The following is a 21,293-nucleotide window of genomic DNA, read 5'->3' as shown; positions in this document are numbered from 1 at the left end:
CAAGAAAGGGGAGGACAACCACCAGCACCAATGGAGGAGGGAGATGGGAACAAAGGCAGCACCAGGAGGCATGCAGCCTTGTCCAAAGCTTTGACATTGGGCAGGGAATTGGCTGCATCAAGAAGAGTGTAGCCATCAGGAATAGAGAAGCGATTGTTGTGCTGTACTCGGCACTGGCGAGGCCCCATCTCGAATCTTATGTTCAGTTTGGGGCCTCTCACTACAAGAAAGACATTGAGGTGCTGGAGGGAATTCAGAGAAGGGTGATGAACCCGGTAAAGGGTCTGGAGCACAAGTCTGATGAGAAGTGGCTGAGGGAACTGGGGCTGTTTAGCCTGGAGAAAAGGAGGCTGAGGGGAGACCTTATCACTATCTACAACTACCTGAAAGGAGGTTGTAGCATGAAGGGTGTTGGTCTTGTCTCCTAAGTAACAGGGCAAAAGGAAATGGCCTCAGGTTGCACCAGGGAAGTTTCAGATTGTGCATTAGGAAAAATTTCTTTGTGGAAAGGGTTGTCAGGCATTGGAACAGGCTGCCCAGGGAAGTGGTGGAGTCACCATCCCTGAAGGTGTTTAAAATGTATAAATGAGGTTCTTAGGGACATGGTTTAGTGCTAGAGTTACGTTATGGTTGGACTTGATGGTCTTGAGGGTCTCTTCCAAGTGAAATGACTCTATGATTCTAAGTAAATTCTGGAGGGTAGATCACCACTGGCCACTACAGGTAATCTCAGCTTGGTCATATGCTATCAGCCTCATTTCTCTTTCCATCTTTGTCTGCCCTCGGGCTTTATGTTTGGTTGGAAGAGGTCTTCGAGAGACCCAGGAAAACTAGCACTGTGCTGAGCACAACTGGCACACCACACAGATAGGGCTCAGCTGCCACTGAGGAGGGGATATGTGGCTGTTGTAAGGCAGCTGCCTAATGCACCACTCAGAGGAACAGCCTTTCTACAGAGAGTGCTTAAATTTGTGCTAGATATAATTACCCAAGACAGAGCAGCTCTAGGATTTACATGCTGTTAGTCTCTTTCTCCAACAATTCTTTCTGTTCTTCTTTGCCTGTCCTTTCTTTCACAAAGCCTGAGCTGTCCTCCTCTGCCCCTGATCTCTTCAAAATCAATAGGAAGTTGCAGACTTGCAGGGAGTCATATGAGGCAGCGTATATTTGGTGTTTGTGTAGACTCATTGCCTCAGGAGACCAAACAGAGCAGCAGCAGTAGAAACAGGGAATAAGAAACCTGTCATTGTAGGATTAACTGTATTAATGTTGAAAGGCGTGGGGCTTTGACCTACCACTTCCTGTTTAGTCACTTTGCTAAAGGCAGCTTTAGTCACAATAGGGGAAAAACTAAACTGTGGCTCCCCAGCCATGAGGCCAAAGTAACTTATGGAGGAAGGGAGCTAAATGAGCTGTGGAGAGCCAGGCTTGCTGCTGCTTGCAAGGAGGGGAGTGAGTTCTGCCAGGCACGGCTCTCAGGAGGAGCCCTGAGCATAGAAGAAGCCCTCATCCTCTTCCTCCATCTTCTGTTCATCCTCCAGCCATAGCCAGAGAAGCTGGATGGTTTGTGTTGAGCTGTACATGCAAGAAATCAGGCAGCTGGGCAGTGCCTCTCTGCTGCCTCTGACAGCAGCCATTTGGCCACCTCTTTCTGTGTGCTGCTGTATGCTTGCCCAAAATTATGCAAGGGGAATAGTTGATGGGGAGGCAAGGAGGGACCCAGTTCAGGCAGCTTTGATTGTTGGCCAAAAAGAACAATAAGCTTAGAACAATCACAACTGGTGTCTCAGCCTGCAGATCTGGCAGTGTGCTGACCAGCCTGGACTAGTTTCTGATGTGTAACTGGAATGGTGTGATTGTGCAGGGGGAGAGGACATTGAGGCATAGACGAGGCCATGTGAGCCTCAGTGCCTCCCTGGGCTCCTGGAGCTGCCAAACTGCCAAAGGTTTGCTGAGAATGGAAAATAGCCCAGAACAGTCATGTCCCAGTAGCAGCTGTGAATTACCCCCAGTTCTCTATATTCACTGGGGATTAGGAGTGTCCCTGAGAGGTGTCAGTGCCTCATAATACAAAGGTATTTGTGTCTAAATTCTCAGCTGAAATCAATGAGATCCTTGACACCTAGAGACATTGACAGATCTGGCCCTTTGTAAAGAGTAACCATTGCCAATAAATTCACATCACAGTTTGTTTTCACACCATCTTTGATAGGGCAGGTGAATGCTAAGAGACTATACTGCCTGCCTAAGATGGAAGACTGTCCATCATGAGAGGTCTTCCAAGAGCAAATTATACCTAAGCCCTGTCACAGTGAGGGACTGCAGCACAGACATGACTGTGCCTTGGAGCAGTATCTTTTCAGCCCTTTTTTCTGTCAGGTGTTTTTTTTTCTCCTGTTCCCATCCTTTTTTTTCCCAGTATTATTACTGGTAGTTTCCATGGCAACCTATTAGTAGTCAGAAAGTAGAGGCCAGTACAGGCCCTTACCTTTGTTGTAGACATTGGTGGGGAGCTGGATATCACTGTATGTTGTGTTCACCAGCAGGTTGTTGAAATGTTCATTTGGCTCCAAAATGAATTCGTCTCCAAGCTCAACATAATTGTCATTTTCATCTTTCTCATTAATCAGTAGAGAGTTGTAGTAATCAAACTGTTGATGAGGACAATGGAAAAGAGAAAGGCAATAAGAGAATAAGACAGACTATTACCAGTACTGCCTGGAAAAACAAAACAAAACACAAAACAAACAAAGAAATAAAAACCACCAAAACCCCACCACCAACAAACAAACAAACAAAAAACCCCAACAAAAACCACCACACCCAAAAACCAACAACAAACCACTCTTTACAACATAAAAAAGGACATCTGGAGAACGCAGACTTCAAATAGGATCAAGATGAGTAGCAAACAAGAGCCATTGCCAATTGAAAAGTATCAGGCTCCTCAGATGATGTTTTCTGCCCTATTTCTTGTTTTCAGGTGCCTACGTAACTGAAAGCATGGTCACAACCAGCAGCAGAAGAGCCACCTGAGAGCAAAGAGACACAGTGGCAGAGTCCTATGGTCCATTAGGGGTATTTAAGTGACTAGCCAGAGAGGTGGAGTGTCTCCCTGGGTCTGGCTCCCAAGTTTGCTTCAGGGCATGTGGATGCTGACCTTACTTGCCCTGTCTCTACAGCTGTCAGAGGTTGCTAGAGTTAACTCCTGATGTACATCCAGCCAGGATTATCCCCTCACTCTGTCATGCCAAACAGCAGGCACTCAACAAGAGCAAAGGATAGAGCAGAAGGTGCTCAAAGATGATGCAATCTTCCCCCTGTGAAGGCCACTGGGGCTTTAGCATCTATGGTAACTTTGGTATCTTCAGGATGCTCCTCACCCTCGGATAACAGATGTTTTTAAGATGCTTTTGTTGACTCTATCTGAGGCCAGAGGTTATTTAAGAATTTATGTTCAAGCAGTAACTGTGCTTAGGGGGTGTGAACTGTGTGTGCAAATACAGGGTGATGTACCTCGATTCACCCATGACTTTTACCATGAATGCAGATAACCCAACTAGCTTGACTGTAACACACAATTCTTAAATAAATACGTAGGAGAGGAGAAACTGGTAGATAGCTTGATATCAAGAAGTATTTTCATTCCCACCCTTTCCCAGCACGGAGGGGTGTTCTTGCAGGGGTAGCCTGGACTTCTGCTAAGCACTCTGCTTGTACTGTGGACTTCCTTCATCAGAGGTTTCACTCTAGCTCCCTTCAGCAGCAGTAATCCCGTAGCTTGGCTACAGTTTTTAACAGAAAGCCAATTATTTGAATTGCTTGGACAGCACCAAGCTTTCACCTAACAGGGAGTCCTGACAAGTGGGTGTCTGCATGGTGGAGAAAAGATGATGGGAGCTGTTGAGAGAGTTGGTGAGAAACTCAGCTCATTGAGATTAATGGTTTGCTGCGAGTATTTGCAACAGCGTCCTTCTCATTGCTAAAACACACTCAATTTTCAGCTCATTTTCCAGTCAAGTAACCCACAAAGCACCAACTAATTTGCGCTAAAATGTCACATAATGACGATGTTGGTGTGCAAGTAAACGTAATGCAAATAACATCACACTACCCCCTATCTTCCCAAATCCTTCACCTACTGGAGCCAAAGGGACTGACCCCCTAGGTGTTACTAGGCTTGGGATATGCCAAGAAAGGCACTTAGTGACACTAGCTCATCGACAAGCTGAGTGTTCTGAAGACACAGAAACTCCTAACCTGCCTAGGAGCCTAAGGTGGCTAGGTGCTGCTAGGCCTGCTTTTTGGCTAGTCTCTCTGAGGACGTGTGTCATATTTTGTCACCGAGGGGGATAAACTTACCTCCAGTGAGGAGTTGTACTCGTGGTTCAGATCTGCATCTTCTGCTGCTTCCACCAACCTCTAATGCAAGCACACAGAAAGAAAGATGAGGGGGTGCTGTGGAGACCCCTCCAGAAGCTCTTCCAGCTGTGTCAGCCATTCATACATTTAGTGAAAAGATACATGGCTGCCTCCTTCACCACAACACAGAGTCACAGGGCTAAAAACTTCTCTCTTTCCCTCTTTTCTGCTGACCTGTCATTCTGCACCACAGCTTTACAGCTTGGAAGGTATATTCACACCTACTTATTCCAGAGTCCCTGCTAAAGCCCTGGGCAATCTTAGCTATCACAGGACATATACAAACAGAAATATGTCCATTTAGAGAAACAACAGCCAGAGATTTAATTTCGTTTTCCATGAACCCTTCCAAAAAGCCATGGGAAAGGCATTTCAGACCCAGCCTGATGTCAATACCTCATCAAAGGAAAAGGCCTTGTGGGAGTCTCAGTCTGGTATTGTTAAAGAAGACAAAGACCATGACTAGAGTTCATAAAGGGCTCAGCAATGCTGTGGCCATTTATAATCTCTTACCATTTATGGAAGGCAATATAATCAACTAGTATTCTCCAATATGTTGCTTCGGGGCACTAATTCTCAATTGGTACAGACTGGGAAGGAATCCAGCTAAACATGTACATGTTTTCAGAGTTGCACAATCAGCAACAGTCTCAGCAAAACTACTTTTTCTCCTTCAGAAAGGATAAGGCAATCCAAACACTGGAAAGGTCTGGCTATGAATTTAATGTTATGGGCCAAAGCTCTGGGTCTAAATATGTCCACATTTCACTTTGAGATTCAAATGATGTGTTTCTGGATGACTTTTCCACATTAGACACCTTAAACAGTCAAGGCTCTGTGACTACAGAAATATGCTTTTCAAAGTGGGTAAATATAAGGGAATATAATAGATCCTTAGATGCAAGAAGTAAGAGGGGCCATAACGATTACCTGCTCTGATCTCCAACACAGCAGCAGCAGCTAAAGACCTCTTGCCACCTCCTCCACGCTTCCTCATGTACACAGCTGGAAATCCAAGCACCTTCCTTGCAGCTCATGTTCAGGGGCTGCAGGAATTTCCCTTGAGCCACACACACAGCTGAAACAAGCTACCAGTCTTCAGTGGTCCAGAGGGCATTATGCAAGGATGAACTTTATTTTCACTTGTGAGAGGTTTTTTTTTTTTTTTCCCCCTCTTTAAACAGCTATAGAATCAAAACCTCTTTTCTCCTAAAAGAGTGTTCGTTCCCTCATATTTATTCCTAGACTTTGTTTTTGTCTTATTTCCTACTTTGGGCTGAAGGAGAAGCCAGCATTCCCTTGTCTGAACGCCCACATCCTCCCACCAGTATCTACTTAAAGCTCAGAGCAAGCCAGCTGCACCAGCAGGCATTTGGTTCAGCAAGGAAGTCCTCATGCAACCCCTGCACCCACACACTCCTGGTATAGGCAGAAGACCAGTGTCTACTGCTCTGGGGCTGACAGGAGAGGACTTCCTTCTCATAGCCCCCATGGTCATACCTCAACGGCTTCGACCTTCCTGCGGAGCATGCTTTCCATCTGCTCTGAGAACTTCTTCACCAGCTCCAAGCCATCCACCTCTTTGATCTTCAAGGTTGGCTCCACATCTTTGTACTTCTACCCAAGGAAAACCAGAAAATTCTGCTGAGCTGGAGGCTTATGTGGAGAGGGGTGAATATGTGTTATTGTTAGCTGGGCATTGTCTTTGGTGAAGACAGATGTGTTGAAAGAACTGGTCTGATTTACTACCTGATTTACCACCTTCTCCCATCTTTGCCTTTCCTCTTCTTTTACACCATAATTTGGTTATGTGCAGATCACTGACCATAACACAAAACATTTTGACTAAGTAAAAGCAACTGAATCAATTATGAGCTCATGGCTTTTAAAAGTAGCAATGTACCTGGTGCCTAAAAATAAGGGATAAAAGCAGAAGGCTGACTTTTGAAAACCTAAAATTAACATTGTGCTTACATCCATAGTCACATTATATGCATTGCATACCTGACATGTACTTAAGGCAGAGGGAATGGCAAAGGAATGGAACTGTATGCTGTCATTACATTGCCTCCTATGTCATATATGCTCTGGGGCACTAGTGGGAGAGATGTAATGCTAATGCATGTCCTGTCTCCCATGGTGCCACCATATCTGTAGGGTAACCTGACAGGAGAAGGGTCTACTCAATGCTTAAGTAGGAGACTGCCAAAGGAAGGTTATCTAGGCAGTTATGACATTACTTATTCAGAACACGTGGGCATGCTGTGGGCCAAGAGCAGCACAGAAGCAAGTCCCAGCAATTACGAATTACAAGCATGGCTTCTTAGTGCTGCCTCAGCTGGGAGAGATGCTGTAATGAGGACGATCTGGATCTGACAGCTTTAGATACAGCCAGTTTCTTCTGACCGTGTTTCACATAATCTAGGCATTAAAAACCTCAGAGTAGTCCCAAACTGGGTAACTGTAATCTGCCTCCCTAAATCTGCCCTTTCAAGACTGGATACAATGGCCTTTATTTCTCCATTTCAAAAAATCCCAAAGCTAACAGAGATAGGCGGAAAGAAAGACTAAAAATGTAGCAAAAGGACAAAATACAATTAACCTATTTTAGGAAACATGGAGACTTATCTCCCTGACAATGTGGAAGCACAAAGGCAACCAGTTGTGTTTCCCTCATCATCATTTCTCTCTGCAGTGTATGTACATCCCCTCCATCTTCATGTTGTGTTAGCACTGCAGCAGCAATCTCAGCCAGGGCTGGACTTCTTGTGCTGATACAAAATGAGGGGGGTGAAAAGGGTAAGGGGATGGCAGAGGCTTTAGTGGCACATTTGAATTAGAAGGAATTGTGGGGGGAAGGAGTTTGCATGTCTTTAGGGTGAGCAAGCGGAGCTCTTTTTGTTCAAGAAGCTCACTGACTGTCCAGGAGGGTGGCTGAGCACAAGCGGAGTAAGAAATGCCTCGAGGCTGGGGCTGGCTGAGGAGGTCAGACAGAAATAGCAGCAGCATCCAGCCTGCAGCAGGCATGGCGGGGAGGCTGCTCGCTCTGCCTGGCGTGATTAACAGCAAGGGTTTTACTGGATTAAAAATGCCAGGCCTCGCATCCCCTCTGCTGCGCCTGGGAAGCCAGGACATGTGGGGGAGGAGGAGGAGGAGTTGAACATAAAGGTTTGCGTAACCACGCTGACAAAAGAGAGATGTGCAACAACCACCCCCCCCGGCCCCGAATGAGGTTCCTGGCTGCTGACATCCCAGCTGGTGCCTGTCCCATTTAGCTCCATGTCATGGTTTTGTCGGGAGGTTAGTGATCTCTGCCACGCTGGGCTTTAATCAGGCCCTCCTCGGGGGGAGAAGGGTAATCTCTCCTGGGAAAGCCAGCGACAGAGTGGGGAAACAACACCAGCATGGGCAAACACGGGCTTTACAAAGTGACCTGCCATTGGTTACCTTGGGTCGTCCCTTGAATTAAAAAGATCAGGGCTCTTTACCTCTCAATTATTTTTTAATGTGCTTTGGACACATTGACAAGTAGATGCTATTAGAGTAAAAGTAATCATGAGCAATCTGCTAATACCATACACACATCTCAGCTCTGGGAACTAGCCAGAGCTGGGAAGACAAAAAAACCCCAAAAGACTTTCTGCAAAGTTTCAGTTGGCTGCAAGGAATTCACCATCTTTGAGCTCAGATCCTCTTTGAGTTTTTTTTTCTGACAAATGATCCAGCAAACCATTTCATATCTGTATTCCTGCCCCTAAAATCTCCTGCTATTAATGAATATTCCCTGCAAGAGTTCCCAAAGGTGGGAAACAGAGTAGTACCTGTGATTTCAGTACCGTTACCAGACACCATGGCTGGAAGTACAGAGCAAATGTCAACACAGGTCCTTGGAGCTGACCAAGATTAACCTGCACAACCCGAGTCTAGGGTTCAGGTTATCAGATAATTATAATTTACAGAACAGGCATCAGCTACAGGCTTGGGAGAACTGACTGTAAGGATCTGGTGTTGAAAGGGGTTGAAAAGTTAACTCTGATCTAATGAAATACTTTCATATTCATCCAGTTTTTAGTGTTTCCTTAAAACAACAGAAACAACACATTAAGATGCTTCTTCCACAGTGATGCAGGTGGCAATTTAGAAGTGGAATATCCAGAATTCAGTATCCTTAGTTCTATCTGTGAACAGAAACATGTCACCAAATATATTTTCTTGTTCCCACCTCCCATTGAAGTATACAGTGTTGCATTACTCACTGCTAGTGAAACTATATTAAGAGTGTGAAAGACATTTCTTTCATCTTCACCCAGGAAAATGTCTTGATTGAACTTCTCTAATTTGTCTGTTACTTGCCATGTAGTTATTTGTCTTACTTTCTAGTAATTACATAGCTGGAGCTGAGCCCTGCTGTCCTTTCTCAGCCCTGTCCACTGGGGAAGGCAATCGGCACTGCAGCTGCAGAGTGAAGCAGGAGGTAGTTCTCAGAAACGCTTATAATGCATCATTAACATAGTAGAAGAAAGAATAAGTTTGGGGTCTGCTGAAGCTGCTGGTGTTTCTGTCATTCAGAGGCGAGCCCTGAGAAACCCAGAATCACCATGGCATCCCCTCAGCATGGCTGCAGTCAGTGGCCCCAGGCCTTTGGTCACTGCCTGGCCAACTGCAGCAGCAGGGCTGTGACAAACAGACCAAGCAAGCCACAGGTTCAAGCTTTCTTTTCCTTAGTTCTGGAAGATGCTACTGCCCTCCATCCTGCTAAGCGTTTCATTTCGCCTCTGCTCTGGCTGTGTTGGCCTCAGCTGTCCTAGACCCTGGCCAGCATTTTAATACAGATCCATCATCTCTGAGCCAGGGTAAAGAAACAGGGGCTGAGAGAAGGACTGAAAAAATGGTCCCAGGGAAATAAGATGAAATGAAATTGCTGAAGGAGTAGGACTTGAGAGGTGAAAGGTAAACCTGAGCTGTTTGCTTAAGTAAGAGCAGGACATGCATTTATGAGATGAGTCTGCTGGAGAGTATTGACAGAGCAAGCTTGGATCAAGCTCATCTGTAGCCCATGCTGGAAGACGTGACAGTGACTCATTGAAGGACAGTTTTGCTCTGAGCCACAAGTGACACTATGCCCCACTCAGGTGGGTCTGTGCTGCATTCAGGCCCAAACATGTGCAAGAGCAAACCAGACACATGCACCTCTCCAAGAACAAAACCACAGGGACATGGACTCGAGCAGGCCAGTGTGGTTATTTTACAAGGCTGTCAGATCACTGGAGAAATATAGCTCTGCCTTGGCTCCCCTTGACATGAATGCTAGATAGGATTTGGTTACATTCAGGCTCCTTTTTCATCAGAAATCAGTTTTTGCTTCCAGAGAATTACACCAAAACCTGATAGAGTTGTGAGTTTTTGTTTAAAGTCTGTTTGTCATGACTCTCATTTTTAGTGGTACTATAGTAGCATCTACAGGTCTCATATAACCTCTACCCCAAAGAGTTCAAAATCGCAAGAGTCAAAACATAGTGTGGACAGAGGGAGATGAAACAACATCTCCAGGGGACCAACATAGCACATCTATCTTGATACCCACCTCAATGATGCATCTGCCATCCTTGACCTCCATTGTTAACTTTTACAACACTGGTATTTTCAGCTAAGCCCTGTTCTGCTGAGTCACACTGATAATTTAGACCTTAGAAATGTGTACTTTTTTAATATGTTAGTAGAAGTCGCCACAGAAACAGCACAAGTTGGCTGTGTTGAAGCAATAAGGACAAGACATAGTGGCTGCAGTATGGCTTCACACAATAAGGGGACACCCTCATTTTCCAGAAAGAACTGGTATCTGTAAACTTTCTGTTGGACAGCAAATACCTTTACAGCATCAGACGCAGATACCTAACTATCAAATAATCCAAATTTGTATCTCCTGCCTACTGGAGCTCCAGCACCCACCAGAGATGCTGTAGCATGTCACTTTGCCTCTGGCGCTACCACTTGGGAACCCCATAGAAGAATAGGCAATGCAGAAGCAACATCAGAACTTCTAAAAGCCAAATTTTTGACTGCATTGATATCCCACTACAGCTGCCTCAATGATTTGGGCATGAAATACCTACACTAGTGCTAATAATTTTTCATTGCATGGTGGCACATTTGTCCTAAGAAGAGCTGAGGATCAGTATAGACTTTTGTGATGCATGCTGAAGGTCTTTCTTGGCCAAGCCTAGCAAAAGTGATGCTCTCTTCCTCCAGACAGAAAGCAGGACTGTGGCAACGGGGAAACCAAGGGCAAGGCAAGGCAAGAAAAATGATATCCAGATCCCTTTTTTATACAGGGATGGGGATGTTATTACTAGTAAGAAGACAAAAATCAGACACCCAAAAGGCCAAAGAGGCACTGTACAGCTTGTCTTGAAGAGACTAATCAGAGAAAGAGTAAAGAAAAGGAATCATAGCCACATGAGGTGGAGAGGGGACTGCATCCCTTCAGATGTACTCAGCAGCCACCAGGCCCCCTTAACAGCATTTGAGAGGTGCTGATCCATGAGCCAGCACTGTGCCCTTGTGGCCAAGAAGGCCAGTGGCATCCTGTGGTGTATTAGAAGGGGGGTGGTTAGTAGGTCCAGAGAGGTTCTCCTTTCCCTCTACTCTGCCCTGGTGATACCACACCTGGAATATTGTGTCCAGTTCTGGGCCCCTCAGTTCAAGAAGGACAGGGAACTGCTGGAGAGAGTTCAGTGCAGGGCAACCGTATGAGGAAAGGCTGAGGGAGCTGGGTCTCTTTAGCTTGGAGAAGAGGAGACCAAGGAGTGACCTTACTAATGTTTACAAATATATAAAGGGTGAGTGTCAGGAGGATGGAGCCAGGCTCTTCTTGGTGACAATCAATGGTAGGACAAGGGGTAATGGGTTCAAACTGGAACATAAGAGGCTCCACTTAAATTTGAGAAGAAAATTCTCAGTGAGGGTGACAGAGCACTGGAACAGGCTGCCCAGGGAGGTTGTGGAGTCTCCTTCTCTGGAGACATTCAAAACCTGCCTGGACACATTCCTGTGTAACATCATCTGGGCGTTCCTGCTCTGGCAGCGGGATTGGACTAGTTGATCTCTTGAGGTCCCTTCCAATCCCTAACATTCTGTGATTCTGTGATCTGTACAGCCCTGCTGCCACAGTGCAGAGCTCACAGAGCCTGAAAGAATCATAGGATCATTTTGGTGGGAAGAGACCCTCCAAATCATCGAGTCCAAACATTAACCTAACTCCGGCACTAAACCATGTCCCTAAGAAAAGAGAAGCAACCTGACTGAGTTGAAGATGTCCCTGCTCATTGCAGGGGAGTTGTACTAGAAAACCTTTGAAGGTCCCTTCCAACTCAAACTATTCTATGATTCTGTGACATCAGGAATCAAAGGTACCACAACAACTTCTCTACAGCTGCAGATGGAAACATTTACTTAAAGCCCTTGGAGCCTTTAATGCTGGTAGAGAGTTAAGCCCAGTGGTACCTGTTGTTTGGTGACCGAGCCAGGCATGCCAGGCTGGGGAGAGAGGCAGAGCTCTGCACCTCTGGAAGGTCACACCTTCCAGGGCGTCTGCCTCAGAGACTCTGTCCAAAGAAGAGTTTTAAAGGCACAATTCAAAGAACTGATGAGTTACTGGAGGAAGACAGATGAGGAAACAGCAATAAACAATAGTGCCAGCTGGAGAGCTGCAGGAGAGGAGAATGAGCAGGTGAGTGATGAGCAAGAGGAGAGGGACTGATATGCACTTGGGAAATGAGGAGTAAGGGGTCAATGTAGAAGGGCACAAAGTGATCATCAGAGGGGAAACATGATGAGTACTTTTAAATTTATTTATTTATTTTAAATGGGACAGTTCAGCTGACATTTGGCCGTGGCTAATGAAAGAAGAAAAGGCATTAGATGTATCCCCCTCTGCAGTTCAAGGGGAATAGCCACAGGGAATCACTCTTTGTGTATGGATATGAACCTGCATGGTTTTGCAATTTAGCTGGAGACCTGTGTGTTTTGCTCTTTTTCACCCCAGGGGAAAACTTTGGAAGACTACATGGGAAGATGACGCAAAGCCAAGGGAAACCTTCACAGCTTTTACCTACCTTCTGCAACAGGAGAGAGCCTGAATACTTAGTCACGATGGAGTACAGCTCCCCACCAAAGGCATCTGCCCAAGACTTCACCCTAAAAAGGGGAAAAAATGAAAATCAGGAGAACTGCTTACTTCCTCAGACAGGGAAAACTCCATCTTCCCTAGTATGACCCCCCCTCTATATATCTCTAAGCCACTATAGTGATAGTGACCATGCTTTCTCCCCAGTTTGCTAGCCAGACAAGCAGTGAGGCAAGAGGCAAGTGCTGCTCTTGGACATTCTGCCCAGGACATCAGTCAGCAAGGAGAAACATGGAGTTCTGCTGGTCTCGGTCACTGCATTTTGACTGAAGGTGGAAATCATCTCATCCAACTTCAGAGGCACAAAAGTTGTATGTTTGGTCTTAGGTATCATCTGTTTTCCTCTATTGTTAGCAAAGTGAAATAAATAGCTCTGCAAAAACATATTTGTCTTCACTGCTGGCAGACAGAGCCTAGGGTGAAGGGCTAGACAGTGTCAAGACTGAAGAGAATTAAGTGTCAGACCTGAAAGGAATTGTCAAGATTCACCCCTTGGATTCAGTTCCCAGATCTGCATGGGGCAGAGACTAATGAGCCATAAGAATTCACTGCCTTCAGTGAAGATACTACAGCTCGATAATGCAGGAGTAGATTATGCACCTCATAATTGTAAACCACCACTCACATTTTTGCCATGCTGTAAATAACTGATGATAGCAATACCACATGGAGAACATAAGGATGTTGAAGAGCAGCCTGAACACTGAGCCATCCAAATCAAAATAGACGGCTCTTGTAATTGACAGAGCACTTCATCAGAAATCTGTTACATGATTCACATTAGGCAGTTCCACCTACATACAGTTCCTTCAACAAGGATTCACTTAGGAGAGATTTATTTAATGAGATAAATAGCCTGCTCCACTTACCAGAATACACTACTTATTTATGGGGTGCAGAGTCTTACCTATGGCTTCCAGTAGATTTCTTCCAGTCCTAAGCAGACTTTAGCCCCAGAGCCTGGTTTCCTAGTGCATTGCAACACTTTCTTGATAGAATAATATGCCAACACAGAGACAAGCTCTGGAGTAAAGCCAGCACAGCAATGGTAGAATAATCAAAACAGCCATCTTTAGCCTAGGAAAGTCTGTTTATGCTCCCCTCTTGCAAACAGACACACATAGGCAGCTATAGGGGATGATTTGGATCATACACAAGGCTTCTGCTCTGAACTGTACCTCTCTCTGCTGCCTAGTAAAGGAGTACAATAAGAGTGGGTGCCCTTTTTAATCACTCCTGAATTGCCAATGAGGCAATGAGGTTCATTTCTAACCACTGAGTGTGATCCAGCACCAGCTGAGCTCAATCAGAGCAATGCTCTGCATCTTGTTTTGACAGCCAGAGCTTTTGTCTCTTCATTTTATTCTTACAGAAAAAAAGAAAATAGTATTTTCTAGGAGACAAGGATTGATTGTCCTTATCAGAGTTGTGCTAGGGAGCCTAGAATAAAAGAGGAAACCAGAAACAGGGACCCCATGGGAAGCTCTCCTGTTTGTTGTGGTGACTAATGCATTCCCTGAGGTGTGTGGATCTCTGAATCAGCATTTAACTTGATGACCATCTGCAGCTGCTGATTTTGTAACTTTCATGTATAAGATGTTTTGTGCTGATATTAATGCATACTCTCCAGTCTCCTCACCTTTTACTGTAGAAAGAGAGCACCTAAACATGGAGTTTGGGTTATTAATGTTAGCAGGGAGGTTTATTTTTACCTCATTTCCCTGATAAAAAAAATGAGGTGCATGTGATCCTGGTCTTTCTGTTTTGTGTTGCGTCTGTAGCTGTGTGTGTGCCCCTATTCTTCCCAATTATTAACTTCAGCTGAGCGGGGCAGAGGAGTCTGTATATCAATTTCTGATTAGCTGGTGTGGTTGGGCAGCTTCAGCCCAGGAAGGTGCTATTATTGAGGTAAAAGGTCCACAATATGAGCTTAGCAATGATCAGCCAGCAGAGAAACCAGACATAGACACAGTTTCATAGTAGATTCAGCCCTGCTGCTTGTGGAACTGCTTGTTTGAAAAGTCCTAAAGTCTATGATGACTTGGGATTCTCTGCTTTCATTAAAACAGGAAAAGGGAAGGTCATCTTTTAGCTTTTGAGGCTGTGGAAAAAGAAGCCAAAGTACATCAACCTTGAAACTTCCCCTAACAGCAGAATTCAAGAAAAAAAAAAAATCAGGATTTGTGTAATTTTGTGATTTCTACATGGGTGCCCTCGGTGTGGGATGCTCAGCTGGGGAGAGCTTTCCCAGCCTGCCTGAGACAGCAGCCCCACAGCCACATCTGAGCTGCTGCTCCAACTTGGGGGCTGATATTTCTGCTGATCTCGAAGCAGGTCTGCAAGGCACCATGCTGCAAAATCCGCTCGCCCTGGGAAGAGGCAAAGGGTGAGAGGAGGAGGAAGGAGGTGCAAAGGCATAGAGGAGCAGAGAGAGGACCAGAGACTGGCAGTGTCTGTCTGGCTGGAAAGTTATGGAGCACAGAGGAATGAGAGGGCACAGAGGTCCCAAAGCCCTGTGTGTCAGGGCTAAAGAGTGGGTAATTAAAAATATATGGTGGCATTTCAGGGAAGCTGAAGATGAGGCAAGTGAAGAGAAAGAAATATGCTGGCATTTGCATATTTAAAAGACTATTATTTGTCAGGGAAGGGAGTGACTTAAGGGTACTGGCAGATTAAGGGCAGCCTGCTGAGTTTAAATAGGTTTCTTTATTTTTTTCATAAACAAGTGAGAGAAAAGGTCAATCTACAATTCATCAGGTTGCAGGGAAATTTCACCTAAGCCTGCTGGTTCCACAAACTCAGGAGCAGATGCAGTGAGGCAGTAGGGACAGCTTGAAGAGGCCATACCATGTTGACCTTCACGTCTCCCACCAACATTTGCTGATGTTTCTGGAACCCCAAGAAGCAAAGGCTGAGCAGCCAGCCCCAAATCCTCACCATCCTCACAGCTGCCAGTGCTCCAGCTTACAAGTAGGACAGTGTCCAGGAGGAAAGAGGAGGCTGTTTCTGTGCTGAACCTGCATCCCAGAAGGGTTGCTAGTAAGTGAATGTGCAGATTTTCACACGGCTGGCATTAAAGCAGAGTGAGCTTTGCAAAGATGTGAATAAGTTGTCAATGAACTGAGGGTGGTGCAGCAAAGCCAGGCACGACTTTGGGAGCAGCACAGGCTGACTGGGCCTTGTGTCACTTAACTGTGATTGAATCCAGCTGGTGTTTAAAGGCCTCAGATTTTGTGTCCTCAAAATGTCCCTGTGTAATCTATGGAGCAGGTCCATTTTCTACTGATTTACTCCCTTTAGTCCTCTCACCAGTGTGTTCTTCTACTGAAATTTAATTCAAAAAGGGCAACTTTTATGTTTTAGTTAAATTCATGATCATATTTGAAACACCAGGAACTAATTCAGCTCTTGGTCTGGTTTCAGTACCAGGGGAGAAAAGCTCTTTTTCTATTGTTTATTCTTGTACATGAATAAATTCCAGATCATACAAAGTGACGTAACTCTTTTCTCAGTAGTAAAGGGCTATCACATTATAAACAAACACATCAGAAAAGGATTTGGTCAGAGATTGCCTGCCTGTAATCCCCGCACTTGTATTCAGTGGTGAAAACAGCAGAAAGGGCAGGCTGTCTTCTTAATGCCACAGATTTCAAGACCTAAAGGTATTTCCATGCAGTATTTACCCTGGGCACAGAAAGCTGATTTTTATTTTTTGCAGTTTGAAATTATCAAGAGGTTGGATTTTTTTTTTCCCTCTATAACCTCTGTGTCCTTTTTTGTGCAACCCAAATCAAAAGCACTTTGTTGAGGAAGGGCTTGATAGTGCAGCCAAGAATAAAGTTGATGGCAAAGTTACTTGAGATAAGGTCAGCACAATGTTTGGTAATCACATGGGCTGTACTGGTGAGCACATCTGCAAGGGTCTTATTGGCACTTTTTGAATACAAAACATTTTCTCAGTCTCAGGAAAGGGCTTGAGCTGGCTCTGGTTGGTTTAGTGGCCATATCTCCTCCTGAAACTCCACAGCAGTGTTGTCTTCTCTCCAGACCAATCTGCTGTCCTGTGCAGACAGAAGCTGCCCCACAACAACTTTTACCAGCCACAGTGCTGCCATTTTTAATCCTTATAGGATTTAACTTGCCTAAATCAGCTTAACAAGGTGAAGTTTCTATAAACTGGGTTTGCTGAGGGCTGTTAGCCTCCTGCTAGGCTGCTGGAGTGGGCTGCACTGGTGGTGGGGACCTTCCCTGCAGCAACCGTGACGGGACCAGCACAGGGCGGGTGACCATGACGGAGGAGCCAGTTGCACACACCAACAAGCACATAGGTGCCCTGCAAGCCCACAGCCAGAAAGTTGCATCAAAATTCCTTGTGTGCGCACTAGCACCTGGCCCCAAATGCAGCACCAGCACAAAACACGGCTGTTCAGGCTTAGATTTTCATTCCTATGCTCCAGAGCTCTGGAAAGAGCTATTGAGCCCTTTGTAGTAAGGTGGAGCAGGAACAAGCAAGGAAAAGTACCGTGGCCTCTTTCTTCTATTTAGCCTCCCACCACTAATATCCACTGACATCCACACACATGAATAAACATGTGTGTGTATTACTCAGGCTGCATATATACACAAAAGCCTTTTTTCAGACTTCAGTATACCAGACCAGTGCACTGGATCAGCGCCAGTGATACATTTAGAGCTGCAAACCTTGCACTGCACAATCTGGATATCCTGGGGATACCTTCCAAGGCCAGATTCTGACCAGGGCTATGCAGCCCCAGGGTGCCCCTGTCAGGCTACAAACCGGCAGCATCTGCTGGAACTGCTCTGCTAAACTGGGGAGCTGCTAAACTGGAGCCATTTAAATCTGCCTCCATGGCTGAATCGCCACAAGTTGCACCAGCAGTGGAGTTCTATGGATGTGCCTTTAAACTTGTTTTGCCTTTTGCCACCAAGTGCATTAAGCAGAGCATTAATAGATGACAAAGTGCTTAACTAAAGCAGATGAACATCATTGCCTTGCTTGATGAAGGAGGGAAAATGGGGCATTGCACCCATGCTAGACCTGAGAACTGAATTTGTGGCTCCCATGCTCGTGTCTTCTCCCAGGAGTCATCACCTCCATCATAAGGAAAAGCCACCACCCCCCTGGCAGCAATGTGCCCATCAGAGGAGCCTGCATTCACAGTGCCTGCCACCGCTGGGGAGGCACTCCCACCCACCCATGCCCACGGCATCACCCACCCCACACCACAAACACCCCACGCCAGAGAGAGGGGAACACTCACGTCTCCAGCGGGATCTTCGTCTGGGCCCTGGTGGAGGGCAGGAGGCAGAAGAGCCAGAGCATCATCCACGGGACGGCCCAGGGCCCCATCCTCCACCCGCCAACCATCAGCAAGGGGCCTGGCCGGTGGGGTGCGGGGGCTCCATGCCCTTCCTGCTGCCCTGCGGGGGGTCCCAAGCGGCCCCCGCCATGCTGCCGGGCTGGGTGCCCCGCTGCTGCGGGGCCCAGCCCCGGGGTGACCCCGGCTACCTCTGCCCCGGGAACGTTGCTCCTGATGCCGAGTGCCGTCAGGGGTCTCTGGCTCAGGGCAGGCGGCCAAAAACCGACCAGGGACCCTTGTCAGCGGGGACCTATGGGTGCAGTGTGTCTCCGTGCCCCGAGGAGCGGCTGCGCCAGGAGGGAGCTCTGCGCTGGGAGCTGCAGCGGCTACATAATCCCCCGCCAGCCCCTTAATCCCTCGCCGAGCAGCAGCAGCCACAGATTTAGGGAAGTGGAGTGGGATAAAATCACCCAGGATTACTCTGATTCCTGAAGACGGGTCTGGGCTTCTCCAGCCGGAGGTCAGGCCATGCCTGCTTTGAAAGGTTGCACCCAAACCCTTGAACAAAAACTCCCTACCTTTGATGTCTGTCTGGCAGGCCTCCCTGTTGCACTGTGGGATGCTGAAGGGTCACCCTGGCACCACCCCCTTCCACTGGGGAAATGGGGTTGGGAACAAGAGCGTGGGGCACATGGTGGGCTCCTGCAGGCACCAGTGTGTCTGTGCCATGCTGTCACCTCGTGCTGAGGTTTGCAGGGGACTGAAGAGGCCCAGCAGAGCCGGTGCCTTGGCAGTATCCAGTCCAGGTCACAGGATCACAGAATGGTTGTGATTGGAAGGGACCTATGGGGATCATCCAGTCCAACCCACCTGCTAAAGCAGGTTCACCCAAAGCAGATCACACAGGAATGTGTCCAGGTGGGTTTTGAACGTCTCCGGAGAAGGAGACTCCACAACCTCTTAGGGCAGCCTGTTCAGTGCTCTGGCACCCTCAAAGTAAAGAAGTTTCTCCTCCTGTTTAGATGGAACCTCCTGTGCTTCAGTCTGTGCTCGTTGCACCTCATCCTATCACTGGGGTCCTGCCAAGGTGCTCATCCTCCAAGCCATGTCTGGAGACCTCACACAGGCGAGAGGAGAAGAGAGAAAATGGGCAGCGGGAGATAAAACCAGCATGAAAAAAAAGGACTCAGACAGTTAACTGATTGCCTCCTAATGTAAGCAATTATTTATTAATGGTTGAACCTCTCTGTTTGGGCAACATTCAGTTGAGATTGCCATCCCCTCATCTGTGCCTGGAGACCAATGAATCAAAGGAGCCCAGTGGCTGAACTTGATGAATAGCAGCAAGTAGCAAACTGCATGCTCAGATGAGGGGCACACTATATAAGCTCATTATCATCATGAGAAGTATGAATTATAAATAACTATAGATATAGCAGAGTAAAGATTATAAATGACTAGAGCAGCCTGTTGAATAGCTTGACTCTTTGGGCTATGGATTAACTCGTTTATTAGAGTATCTTCCAATCACCTTTTGCACTTTTGCAAATGGCTTATTTAATATAAAATGCAAAGCCATGGCAGATCATTAGGTTTCTCATAAGGATGTGGAGAAGAAAACTGGCTGTCAGAACACTGAAGTAAAACTAGAGCACATATTAGAGATGTGCTACTGGGTGCAGCATTGGTACTGCACTTTAAATGGGATAATAAAAGCAGCAGAGGAAGTATAGAAAAGGGAATAAAACTGTGAAATGTGGAATAGAGGTTAAATTGCATGATGAAGAGGCTGAAAGCCTGGGGTGAGCAATTAAGTAGTTACAGTAATAACTCAACTCAAGATAGGATGGTTTCATTATTTATTACAATCTTTACTCCAGACTGAGTATCTTTTTAGAAGTTATGATCTTGTTCAAGCAGAGGTTGGGGGCCTCAAGGGTGGAAATTTCCAGATGATGCTCTTAATCCGTGCAAAGGGTTACACGGGAAGGTTGAAATGCTTCTTTCTGACTTGAAAATCTACAAAAAATCAATTTCTACGCACACAAACACTCCAGAGACAGTGCCTTCAGGGCACCACATGGCTGTAGAGCAAATGCCACAGTCAGTATGTGAAGGCAACAGGCAGAGAAGAGCTGGATCTCAGTAATGCATTTCTCAAATGACCCAAATGCGGTGTGGGGGCTCTTGCCCTGGTATGTACAGACCTGGATGGCCACAGGGGAGTCTGGGGGTGAGGGCAATACAGAGAAACATCTTCCTCCCAGAAATGCTTGTTGCAGACAAGGGGTGCAGCATGTTCCCCATGAGAACAAAAGGGGCTGATTGTCCCTCCTTGGCTCTGGCCTCACTGCTGGGGCGAGGGACTGCGGGGCTGGGCTCCTGCTGCCTCCTCCTACCTCTGAGCCTGAAATTAGGAGAAGATTGCTCTTAGATGGGCTAGGAAGACTGACCATCAAGGTTGCATTTCTCTTTGTTTACCAGGATTAAAAATGAGGCGTAGTGTCCAGCGTACCAGGCTTCCCTGTCTGGATACTTCAGGGAAGAGATAATAAAAATTCATGTTCTGAAAAAAAATCTGAAATGAGATTTGAAGGCAGGAGAATCAGCGTTTTAGATAGCATTTTCTCACCGCTTTGCAAGAAGTCATAAGCAAATAGTTATTGTGAGCGATTTTTGCAGGATCTTTTCACTAACCCTTCCAGCTACTGTGTGCTATTTGCAGCTGGGACCCAGTTTAATCCAGATGGGCTCTGGCAAGAGCCCTTGTCTGAGTATGTTTAGAAACGCCTGAAACACTGATAGAAAAGGCAATGAGACACAGCAGCATGCTGAGCTGGGAGATCCAAATCCCTTTATTTGGATTTATCTCATTTACTGGATATATCTCACTTAACCTCTTAATGATCCAAAGTTGCAAGGGAGTGGGATTTGAAGATGAAAACAGCAAGGAAAAGGGAAAAATCCCAGGTGACTAGAGGGTTTCTAATGGGATTAGTGTGCATCCAGTTACTTCTGCAGAGCTCAGCCACCACAGTGTGCAAACACAGTTGGAGCACAGGGAGGAGATAAAAGATGGCAAGGTCTGACTGGGGAAAAAGAAAATTAATCACATGAGAATGAAAGCAAATACATAATGAACAGTGAGAATTTGAGGCTGCAAGAGATATGGGGTAAATACAGCAAATTAGAGCTAAATTTGCAAAGCCATGGGGCAATAAAAAGTGACAGTGTGATTTTGTGCTGTGTTTACAGGTGAGGGAAGACTTAGCACCCTTATTCAATTCTGGTTTGACTGTAACCTGATTTTAGTTTGGATTATCTTGTTATGAGAAGACACTGGCAAATGTCAAGACCAGCCAAAG

The 21,293-nt window shown here is 46.1% G+C and overlaps 1 protein-coding gene across 1 annotated transcript in view; it reads right to left on the bottom strand.

Annotated features, from left to right (window-relative positions):
- Nucleotides 1-17,954, bottom strand: part of CACNA2D4 (calcium voltage-gated channel auxiliary subunit alpha2delta 4) — a gene marked incomplete at both ends in the record, with an annotated part of 131,005 nt that extends 113,051 nt beyond the window's left edge. The window contains 5 exons of the mRNA XM_080352552.1: nt 2,489-2,651; nt 4,363-4,422; nt 5,923-6,039; nt 12,537-12,618; nt 17,890-17,954. Of these exons, the coding sequence (XP_080208678.1) occupies nt 2,489-2,651; nt 4,363-4,422; nt 5,923-6,039; nt 12,537-12,618; nt 17,890-17,954 (487 nt within the window). The remainder of the gene's footprint in view (nt 1-2,488; nt 2,652-4,362; nt 4,423-5,922; nt 6,040-12,536; nt 12,619-17,889) is intronic.
- Nucleotides 17,955-21,293: the final 3,339 nt, after the last annotated feature.

Source organism: Nesoenas mayeri (genome assembly GCF_963082525.1).
Source record: "Nesoenas mayeri genome assembly, chromosome: 1".
Classification (NCBI taxonomy): Eukaryota; Metazoa; Chordata; class Aves; order Columbiformes; family Columbidae; genus Nesoenas; species Nesoenas mayeri.
Note: the sequence above shows the minus strand (reverse complement) of the source record. Positions and strands in the feature narration are given on the sequence as shown.